Below are 11,520 nucleotides of genomic sequence, written 5' to 3' on the forward strand. Positions count from 1 at the left end.
AGAGCAGGAAACTCTAGACTTTATTAGTATTTTGACTCTGCTCTCACTCGGTTCTCCGTGGAATGTTTATACCTAGAGGCTCAAAACTTCGAGCTATTGCAAAATTTATTATAAGTCATGACAACATGACAAATAGCACTATTATCTGGTTCATCATGATGTTTATCATCGTCCATCCTATGACTGCAAAGTCATTTTAAGATTGACCTCTATAAAAGGAACTTCAAATAGAAAATATTGATTTTTTCAATATGAAATCATATAGGTCTTCCCAATTGTTCATGTGTTTTATCGAGAGAAACAGGGCAGATGCACCAGTCACATTAAATTTCTCAATTGACTCTAGAGATCTTTTGAAATTCTTTTTGCAAAAATCTAACTTACTGTAAAACTCTGATATCAGATATGTAAGTTGCTCTTCTTCATTTGGCTTTTGACAACACTAGTGGAAATTAGATTTACATCAAATCACTATTTCCCCCTAGACCATATTGTTGAAGACCACAGAATTTGCACTATAAAAATACTTTATCATGGGTTGTACTTAAAAGTAAGACACCAGTCTCTGCATAGCAAAGAAATACTTGGACGTCACATAAGCTTTAACAGTACAGACTTCTATTCGCATTAGAAGCGCAAGCACTGTGTCAGCTTTATGTTTATCTGGCAGGCTTCTCTTTGCTATCTGGTAAAAAAGCCCCCTGAAAGTGACAGATCTTGTCACACATTTGAATTTATTTAATTCATTTAATTCATCACCATCTGTCCAGTTTTTTCATGGATATAAATTCTATCATTTTATCTGCAGTAAAAAAAAATATATATATATGTGTGTGTGTGTGTGTGTGTGTGTAAGTAGTTTCTTTTGTGAATGTATCACATCACGTTTGCTGAAGTGCTATCTTAAACATTGATTCACTGGTCACAAATCAAACAACTCTAGGACCAAGTTTATGATTTTTAATATCATTCAAAAATAGTTAAAAGACAGTGAAAGTGTGGAACGTGGTCTAATAAGTGAGGTGATTTAGTCCAAGCAAGAGAATGAAAAACCATATTGTGAACATAAACATCTAAATCTTTCATTTCACTTTGGTTAAGGAGAGCTTGTGGAGATTTCTCAAACAGATAAAATATGTTGATTGAGTTAAATTCTTTGTCCATTAATGTATTTACAGTATTGTCTGTAATTAAATGTCATCCTGCAGACAGATGCAGAAGAGGTATTGAAAGTATTTTATGAACCTGAATTTACATTTGTGTTAAATTTATGTATACTGTGTCTGCACTAGATCACTATTATTCTTCTGATACGCCCACTAGCAATGTAACATGCATGTTTTTCTGATGTTTGGCTCAAACTGTTTCCACTGACTTTGTTTTCATGGCTCCTAAATCATCAACACTACCAACCTTTTGTACAAATTAAAGGGGTTTTCACTGCCTCCAGTGATTCATCTTCAGGTATCAGCTGTGCAGACTGCCTGTGGACGGTCTCACGCTGTTAGTCTGTCCCTCCTCCTCCGCTGAGTCCTCAGAACTGTTTACCACTGCAGCACTGAGAGTGTGGAGCTCTTCCAAAACAGACAGGAGTTTCTCTGGCAGGACACAGACAGGCCACTGGTCAGATCAATTATATCGGTACAAACGTTAAGACTTAAAAAAGAAAAGAAAAAGCATCTGACACATGAAGAGTTATGACACTTCTTACCGTCTGCAGGTGCTTTTGCCCCTACAGAGCGACTCCTCTCTAAAGGTTTTTGTTGTTGTTCCCTGGGAGCAGCAGAGTTTTGTGGAGCTCTTGTGTAAACTCTTGGATACCCACTCATCAGCCCTCGTTCAGCAACAGTGGCCTGGAACAGATTCAGGTCATATCAGGTCATAAAAAGAAATGAAAACAGGAAGAACATTTTTCACAACTGCCATTTGTTTTAAAGTCTTACCAGCAGCAGGTTTTCGTCCTCTTCTGTCTCCTTCAGTTGCTTATTCTCAACTTCCCTCTTTGTGTGTGCCCTCCCCAAATATTGAGTTTCTCTCATCTCATGTTTCCTTGCTGCTTCTTTCTCAAACTGCCGCAAAGTCATAACTGCAAGCGACAATACAGACAGATTAAGAGCCATTGGGAAATGTTGCTATATGCTGTGTAAACAACTCCAATCATATTAGATCACAGTCTGTGTTACAGATATGACTTCAGTCCCTTGTGTTAAGCTTCTGTGGGCTGAGGTAGCATGGTGATAATCCTGCTACCTGCTTTGGTGTGCTCTCTCCTGGCCATATTGACTTGAACCTCCATCTCTCTCAGTTTCTCAGCACAGCGGTCCTCAATCTCAGACACCCTCTCCTGCCGGGCTGAAGGGGAACAACAAATGCACCATTCCTTAATACTGTATCTCACAAATCGAAAAACAGTCTAATGCTGCACTTGTATGCATCTCAAGGGATAAACTGGATCTTATTGCAATATTGCATGTCAGCAAATGTTCATAGATGGCAAGACCTCTACAAACAGAGCTGATTGAATAAATTCCAGATTTATCAATTATTACGATGAGACCACGGTAGTGCATAACGAAAATAAATAAAGTGGCATTAGCCTAAAGGTCAGAAAAAAGACTATTTAGTTTTTAAATTATAGCTAGAGGCAAACATTTGTTGATCTTTTGTTCGAGTAAAGGCAGAGGAATGTACAGTGGAGCATACTAAGACCTGGTATTTAAAAGGAAATTAAATCCAACAGAGTGGATGTCAGCATCATTAAAGTAGGTTTTATCAGTACTTTTTAATCAACAATGGCTCACATGAGAACATGTATATGAAAGGAGACAGTCATAGTGACAAACCCACACAGAAAAGTATCACCCAAGTTTACAGTTCCTATCACCTCTCCAGAGCTTTCTAGCGACTTCAGGATCATCATTTTAGTTTTCTGACCTGCAACTTTACTGGTTTGATTTACTCACACTGCTCTCATAGCACTGTTTTCAGCCACAGCAGGTAGCTGTTTTCAGCAAAAACAGCTCCAAAACACCTGCTGTAAACTACATGTCGAGCACCAAATGGCAAAAAAACTAAGTTAGCAACTAATTGGTGAAAACAATGGAGCATTTAGCAACTAAACAGACATATATATTCCCTCAGAGCAAACTCTCCCTGAACAACTAGTCAAGGTGCTCTTGAGCATGTCACTTAATCCCCTGCTGCTCCAGTGAAGCTACCGAGCAGAGGGGAGTGGCAGACTCATCCCAGGCGTGAATATGAGGAGACTGTCATGAAGGGCATTTCTGAAAAGGAGCAGGAGTGCTCATTCTGCTTTCCCTGGATAAGTCAAGGCTGAAAAACAGTAATGCATCTTAAGGTAGCTGTTGCCTCACCCTGCTCGCTGTGTTCCTGCTGGATGAGCAGCTCAGAGCGGAGTTTTTCCAGGTTGACCTTGGTCTCCTCTAGCTGGGCCTTGATCTGCTGCAGGGTCTGCTCGGCCTTCTCTCTGCCAGCAACAGCCTGTCGGACCTCCACCCAGCTATGCTCCAGCTCCTGCTGTTGCTGCCTCTGTTTGCTTTCATCTGAGGAAGACGTACAAAGTGAACTGAGACAGATACATTGCCAAAACATGGACAGCCAACAGATGATTCATTATAATAAGTTGTCATGAGTTGTTAGGTTGCTCACATTGTTCTTTCAGATCAGCCAAAGCTTTCTCGATGAGCTCCGGGGTTCTTTTGAGCTCCTGTGTGAGCTTGTCTCTCTCTTCACACACCAAACTAAGCTCTGTCTGGAGGTTTGTGATGCTGCAGGGCAACGCAGACAAGATGGCAGAGCAAATAAAGGAACAGAAAGTCAAGGAGAGAGACTGAGACGCAGCTGCACAGTGTATTACAAAGCAAGCCAAACTCTGAACAGCCAGAAAACAACTGCTATTATTCATAGACTACTGTAATACTACACATAACTGTCATAATGTGATATATTGATACTGTATATACCAAAAAAAATCTTATTAATAACACAGTATTGATTTAAGCCATGTTAAAAACAAATGCCCTATTTCTTTGGAAATATCAATTATTTTTGGGGGGCATTTTTTCCTTTAATTCAACAGTTGCAGTGAGAGAGAGAGACAGGAAAGTGGGGGAGGGAGAGGGGGGATGACATGCAGCAAAGGGCCGTGGGTTGGATTCTAACCCAGGCTGCTGCAGCTAGGACTAAGCCTTCGTGGTATGCACTCTACTAGGTGAGCCACCAGGGTGCCCCATGAAAAAATAAAATTATATTTTATATGACCTCATACGGACAGTGTATACATAAATATACATATAATTGCAATGTGAACTGCATTAGTAGGCTTGAATTAGCCTAGTTATTGGGTTAATGGATTAAAAACTTTCCTAATTAATTCACTCCAATCTGATCAGTATGATTCATTTCATTTAATCAATTAACCAGCAAACCAACTAAAGTACTACTCTGTTTACTCTCAGCTTAAAAAATGAGGTGATTGGCTTTCTTCATTTTATATTAAAAATTGAACATTTTGAATTTGGAGGCTATTGATCAGAATAAATAAGCACTTTTAGAGACATCATTTGGTATTACTTTTGGTATTATGGAGTAAATGTCTGATCAATAAATTGAAAATATATGATGAAACCTGTGAGTAGCCTGTTTTGTCTGTTTACTGGTCTGCTGAACCTTCTGCAGAGCCACTTTCCTCATGATCAAACCTGTAAAACAAAAACATTCTAATGTAAATTATTTACCAGACATACAGATATGCAACTAAAAGTGAAACATTGCAATCATCCCGTCAACCTGTGGTATGACCTCACCTTGGATTGTCTCCACTCGTCTTTTAGCAAAAGTTAGCCGCTGGGTAAAAGTGTTGAACCTTGATTGAGCTTTGTCCACCTCTGCCACCTTGTTTTCAAATGCCAGACTGAACCTGTGAGCCACAGCCAAACTGTGTATTATCTGTGATGAAACTTACAACACTGACAAAAATAGTGGCTTTGCATTTTCCTTCTCTTCTTCTAATTTGTTTTACCTGCGCACTGCCTCTGTCAGGATTTTAAGATCCACTTCCGATTTCTGCCTCTGTGACTTTAGCTGAGAATTTTCCTTGTGAGCCTGGGCCAAGTCCTGTTTCAATGTCTGGTTAGAAAAACATATATCCATATGATAGAGTATCTTACACAAATCTATGATGATGTACAGTTTTAAGTCTTCGTGGCCAGCTGCTGTCCTTAAAACCACAACTGCTCTTGGAAACTAGCAAAATTTTCCATATAGTCAGCATACTCTGCCTGGGTAAAAATGTACAAGTGTTTATCACTTTCCTAAGCAGCCCCAAATTCATCATCGAAAAATCAGACAGCCACGTAAATCACATCACTTGCTCTGGTACTAACCTCCTTTTCCACTCTCTCCAGGTCCAGCTCAGCTATCCTGTTATCTAGACTGTGCTGGAGGACACTAGCTCGGTGCTGCTCCTGCTGGAGCTGCTGCTCCATGAATCTGAACTAAAACAGTACCACACTTTAAACACTGTTCCAAACACACTGGACATAATTGTACCATGGTATATTAACAGATCATACTTTTGAAAGGAATTCATCCTTTTCTCCTCTTAATTCAATGTCCTTTGAGCGTAGATGAATGCATAACTTGAAAACTTTTTCTCTCCAGAGCTGAATCAATTGAAGGCCTTCAGATCCATTTCTCACAAGTGGGTTTGCCGAGGTCTATTGAAACAGACACATATGTCATACACATATACAGACACAGACTCACCGCTTTAGCCAATACTCCATATGGGCATGGATAATTCGTGCCTACAAATTAACGATGATGTTTTCTGAAGCATACTGAAGCTTCTTAAAATGCATAGTTTTTTTTTTTTCCTTTCTTCCCTCAGGTATATTAACACACCACAGTGAACAGTTTTCAAAACAGTCTCTGCTCTAAAATACATCCCCATCCAAAGAACTTAAGAGTACAAGTTGTTCTCTGTTCTGCTTATCTATCTTAAGCGACCTTTTGAAGTTCCTGAAAGATGATCTGCAAAATAACCTCCATGCACTTGAAAAGTAATAAAAATGCATTCAAAAGTGGAAAAATAGTTTATATGTCACCTCTAGTTAAACTATATATATACACAACATCTCAATAGAGAGCCACAGCTGAAGTGTTCAATCAACTGAATTACTTCTGCAGGGCTTTTGTCATCCTTTCTGGAATTGTTCCATCATCAGCCTTACATACTGTGGTCTGAACATGGTGAACATAAGCACTTTCATGATCCAACAAATGCATCAACACTTAAGACTTCTTAAGACACTTAAGAGATCGTTTAGGCTAATATTATGCATCTTTATGTGAAGAACACCCACCTTCTTTACTATTTTCTCTTCCTGGAGGGCAAGTATCTCATTCACAGAGTTTAGTCTGATTGTCAAAAGTTCTGTGGTCTTCTGAAGAGCTGCTTTTTCTTTGTTCAGCCTCTACAAAATGTACAAAATTAGAATAAAGGGTGAATTATAACAATATGCATGTTAATTCAGAAATGTAATACTCATTTCCGCCACTGAAAAACAACATTCAAAAGTGTTTTCCCATGCAAGTACTTTACAGTGGACTGCTCGCAATCAATACTGTTTATAATGTCTCCACCTCAACAGCTTCATTTAATTGTTCCTTCTCTCTTTTCTCTGGGGCAAGCTGGCCGATGTAATTTCTGAGGCTGTGCAGTGTTGCAGATTGTGTCTCAAAAGCTTGTCCCATTTGGCTGAAAAATGAACAACATCCCCAAAAAAAGAATCAGTGAATCTGACAATAAATGTAGATGGATGTTTAGCTCTTTAGCAGTTATAGATTGAATGTGGCACCTTAAATGTTCTTTCAGCCCATCTCTCTCGGTAGATACCTCCATCAGAGTGCCTTTTAGCTGCAGCACTTCTGAGGTCATTGATTGAAGTCTGTCCTGTAGTTCACTGTTTGTTTTTCTTGTTGCAGCCAACTCTGCAGAGTGGGAAGCATTCAACTGTTGCAGCTGAAAGAGGAAAACAATGGACATTTTAAGACACATAAGAATAAATGATGTAATACCTTATTGATCCCCAAGGAGAAGTTCTTCTTTCACTTGTTTCCCTCCTGAGGAAGGTCAGAAAAGCACTGAGCTACGTGCTCAGATTTCAACCCAGGGATACTTCCGCAGAGCAGCTGCTTGCTGACATGGGTTCTTGGATGCTGGGCGTAGGGCATAAGAAAGGTCACCCAAATCAGTATGTACAAGATTTATGACGGTTCAAATTTAATTGTGCACACACCTCCACCTCCTGCTTCCTCTGCTTTTCCTCTAAATGTTCTGACAGTCTGAGAGACTGCTGTTTGGCCTCCTCCTCAGCCTGTAATCTGCCCATTTCAGCCTTCAGAGCAAGCTCCTGGGTTTCCTCTTTCCTCCTCTCTACATCTCTCCTCAGCCTTTTCATTTCTTCATCAGACTCTGTCTTTAGTCTTTCAAGCTGCAAGAAACAAAAATATTAAACATAAAGGAATATTTATAAGTGAAACTAATCAGAGAGAAACAAAATTAAAACTGTCAGGTGACTAAAAGGTATTATTAAGACTACAAGACTGTACTAAAAACATCAGACTACAAACTGCCAAAATTAGTTAAAATACGCCACTAACTTATGTGAACATCAGTGTCGAAACAAAATATTTTGTTGGTAAACAGCATTACCTGTGAGCTTATCCTCTCCTTCTGCACACTGCTGTGAATGAGCTCTTCTCTGATTTGACTGAGTTCAGTCTTTGCCTTATATAGTTCCTCACGAATTGCTTCCAACTCATGGCTGTGTCTGTCATGAAAAGGTTATCCCACATTAAGCTTGATCAAAACGCTTCATCATTAAACTGAAATGTTTACTTACACAGAGAAGTTCAGACTTAATTGTAAAAGGGCTTGACTGTATAATAATATAAACATATTTCCTACCTGTTCACAGTGCTGTCTCTGTCTCTGAGCTCTTCTCTGTGTCTCCCTGCACTCTCCTGCAAGGCCTCCACTTGCCCCTTAAACCTTTCAGCTTCAGCCTTGTGTTTCTCTGCCTCCAGACGCCACTCTGACTCCCATCTTGACCACTGCTCATTTCTCTCAGCAGATCTGTGTTTGAGGAAGAGGCCTATTCATGTACTCAATAATTCACCCAACTGACAGACAATAATGGTATTCCTGACTGTATAAAATGGGATACCTTGCCCTAAGATCTGACAGATGATCTACAGGGATCCTTCCTCTTATACTGTTTTCTTGTAACATCATAATCTGCTGATTTTCCATCCTCAGCTCCAAGATTTCCTGTTGGGCCTGAGTGATGGCGAGCCATGGATTGGCAGGACTGGGATCCCTTGATGGTATTGATGTTACACCTGGGTTTATCCAGGACATGGGTGGCGGTGTCCCAGTGCTTTGAATGCCTCTGTGTGCTCCAGCAGACTTGACACTCGATGCAAAATGCGATGGGGGTACCAGGTCCTCCTGGACATTTCCTACATAACATGAATGTATGTTTAAGTGCGAACATCAGCTAGACTAGTTGTGTGCTATCTTCTAAGTAGCGCCTTTTCAATAATGTTACCAAGATGACAACTTCCCTTCTCTAAATGCAGCCTCCTTTCTTGTTAATTATTAGTTAATACTAGAGCTGATAACTGCAGACTAGCTAGGTAATGCGTTAAGTTAACTAGGTTACAGCAGAAGCTAACTTCAACTAACATCATCTTGAACTCCACATTTGCTCGAAGTTACTAGCAAATATTAAAAAGCAACCAGGAGAAATAACTTACTTGAAACCGCTGATGAGGTGAAATCAGTGGGTACTATGAGTCTTTCTTTTCCCAGGTTATGTTTCTCCATACTCCACAGCGGAAATTTTGAACTTCAGCATAAAAACTCAGGGGATAGTTTGGCTTCTCTTTTAACGTTTACTCTCCCGCGAGTCACATCATTTGTCGTTGCCTTAGTTACGGCTCCCAACGGTAACCTCCGGAGCTCGCTTGGGCTATTTTCGCTAGCCAATCTATAAACGCTTAAATTACAAGTCAGTAAAATCACAAATGCCTGCACTATCCCAGAGAATTTGTATGTTTAGGAACTTAATTAAACTGAAATGATTTGTCCAACACAGCCGCCATATATTACAGCCACGCAGTGCATCACGGGAAAATGGAAGGAACATCCAAGTACATGGTCGGTCCTTTTCCCCGAGTGTTGTCTTGCAGGACGCCCCCGCCCCTTCTGCCTTAAAATCTCGCAAGAATCCTGCGTTGGCCATAGCCACTTATATCCGTTGATGCAGAGTGTTGCCTATTAAATGGGCTGTACTTCAGGACAGGGGAAATTACAAAACATTTTTTGTTGCTAGATGCTGACAATGAACAATACACACTAGAATGGATATCACAGTGGAGAGACCAAAACATACCACATGAAATTAGTACTGCTTACCTGATCTGCCTACCTGCCCTTTAGTGTTGTAGACTCCACAGATAATTGACATTCACACAACATATTGTTATACGTGGAATTAATTATGAGGAATAGGCAATACTATTTTATTCCCCTGAAAGTGGTTCAATGATGCTTTTTATTCAGACATTATTGTGATTAGTGGAAAAGGATCACTAATGCATGTTCTTTGCCTGGGACTGCCTGACCACAAAAACCCTCAAGGTTGTCTGAAAACAACACTGTTTCTGCAGAATAGCTCTTGTCTTGTAGAAAAGAGCATAGAGCATACTTTCAGTGCACCAACTAAGTGTAGGTTTGAATGGTAATTGTTGAAAATTGTCTTATGTAACTGAATTATGGGATTTAGGTGCATCCATAAATATGTTGTCCCCAATTGTAGAATTATTAGCATGTGAATAATTTATTTGCATATTTTTGACAGGTTTGTGTGTGTTTACTTTCCTCTGCATTTGTGCTGGTAATCCATAAACTAACATGGACTCACCTGCAGAAATGAAAGACTGCATCTATTGCTTGATATACAATTGGCAGTATATTCAGTATTCAGTAGGCTATATTCACTATAGCCACTATATTTTCATATATCCTGTTGTGTTACTTTCCTCTCGTATCTTCAGCAGTTGTTTCTGTTTGCTCTTAGCTACAGTATATCCTCCTCTCTACAGCTACATGACCCACTTTCCCCCTGGGGTTCATTAAAGTTTCATATAATCTAATCTATGATGGTGTATTCAAGGAACAAAGTAGAAATTTGTTTGATTCATTTACATGAATGATCACAAATATCAATACCACCTGACAATAAAATAACATAAATAAATTGATAGAGGTATTGGCTACATAAGTACCACAATAAATGACAAAAAATATATATTGCAGTTCCAAGGAAAACAATGAATGCCAGTGAAGCATCAAAGACTGTGGACCTTGAATCATATTCATATTGTAGTTGTTTGGGCAGAAAAATGGGAGTGCTGTTCATTATTTGGGCATGCTGGTATTGTATCCTTTTAGCACATGGCATACACTGCAGTAGGTCCTGAAGAGCAAAGCAGGGTAAAAGAGGGATCGGAAAGGGCCATCGGGAATCCAGTAAACAAAGACAATGCTGACCCTTATTAAAGAAAGGGGTCAGAATTAAGATGCAGCTCTGTTTCTCTGAGAGAGCCAATCAAATTCACTGCCTATAGTCTTTGAAACATGTGCATGACAGCTAAAAAGAGCATTTTGAAAAACAAATATAGCAGATTGAGACAGGTTTGTGAATTGTTACCAGAAATGTTTAATATTGCAAAATGACTCTGGATACAGGTTGCAGCAACAACAGCAAGGTAGCACAGGCATCCCATCCCTGTCCACCCCTGTATCTTCTGACTCCTCCTGAAGGATCCCAAGCAGTTAGCAAGCCGGGTGGGATATGTAATCTCTCTTCATTGTGTTGCCCCAGGATCTCCTCCCAGTTGGACATGCCAGAAATACCTCCACATGGGAGGGATTTTTTATCAAATGCCCACCACATCTCAACTGGTTCCTTTCAATTTTAGGAAGACGCAGCTCTACTTTGAGCACTTTTCAGATGTCTGAGGTCATCCTGCTTTTACTTGTGACTGTGATCTTAATCTTTCCCACACACTTGCAATCACAGAGGCCAGTTGTAAGTTAGATTTATCAGTTTTTCCCATAAAGTTCTCCCTCCACCACAGGATTATAGTCATGATAGTCAGCATTTCTGTACCCCTGCTGGAAACAGCGCCGGCTTGACCTTATTTCCCCTCCTGACACATCTGACAGTTTTCTTGAATTTCTATGAGGACAACTGAAAGGACAACTTCTCAATGGCCTCACCAAACTGAGTCCCTCCCCCTGCAGAGGAACTCGTAGGAGAAAGTCTGGTAACCCAGGCCTACAATCATGGGGCCCAGGCAGCTACAACTTGATAAAACAGCATTCAGTCACTAATCAGGACAGGTTAAGGTTATGATACATTAGGG

At 40.0% G+C, this 11,520-nt stretch overlaps 1 protein-coding gene across 1 annotated transcript; it reads right to left on the reverse strand.

Moving 5' to 3' along the window:
• Window positions 1-946: 946 nt before the first annotated feature.
• Window positions 947-9,209, reverse strand: cchcr1 (coiled-coil alpha-helical rod protein 1). The gene is made up of 19 exons (XM_023404656.2): window positions 8,845-9,209; window positions 8,253-8,547; window positions 7,994-8,161; window positions 7,739-7,856; window positions 7,323-7,517; window positions 6,882-7,045; window positions 6,667-6,781; window positions 6,387-6,497; window positions 5,595-5,738; window positions 5,406-5,516; window positions 5,042-5,148; window positions 4,827-4,939; window positions 4,649-4,721; window positions 3,670-3,788; window positions 3,375-3,563; window positions 2,251-2,352; window positions 1,944-2,086; window positions 1,712-1,853; window positions 947-1,598 (listed from the first exon to the last, which is right to left on the reverse strand). The coding sequence occupies exons 1-19, from the start codon at window positions 8,912-8,914 to the stop codon at window positions 1,468-1,470; spliced, it is 2,610 nt and encodes an 869-aa protein (XP_023260424.1). The 5' UTR covers window positions 8,915-9,209; the 3' UTR covers window positions 947-1,467.
• Between the last annotated feature and the right edge of the window lie 2,311 nt (window positions 9,210-11,520).

The sequence above is a fragment of the Seriola lalandi genome, unplaced genomic scaffold (assembly GCF_002814215.2).
Source record: "Seriola lalandi dorsalis isolate HSWRI2012SDOR001 ecotype SW California unplaced genomic scaffold, Sedor1 jcf7180002054256, whole genome shotgun sequence".
NCBI lineage: Eukaryota > Metazoa > Chordata > Actinopteri > Carangiformes > Carangidae > Seriola > Seriola lalandi.

What these genes read in the sequence shown, in the direction of transcription:
- cchcr1 (XM_023404656.2), bottom strand. Translation starts at nt 8,914, where the DNA reads ATGGAGAAACATAACCTGGGAAAAGAAAGACTCATAGTACCCACTGAT. An exon ending in TGGAGAGAGTGGAAAAGGAG is followed by an intron (nt 5,149 to 5,405) that starts GTTAGTACCAGA and finishes TTTTCTAACCAG; the next exon opens with ACATTGAAACAGGACTTGGC. An exon ending in GAGAGAGCACACCAAAGCAG is followed by an intron (nt 2,087 to 2,250) that starts GTAGCAGGATTA and finishes TGTCGCTTGCAG; the next exon opens with TTATGACTTTGCGGCAGTTT.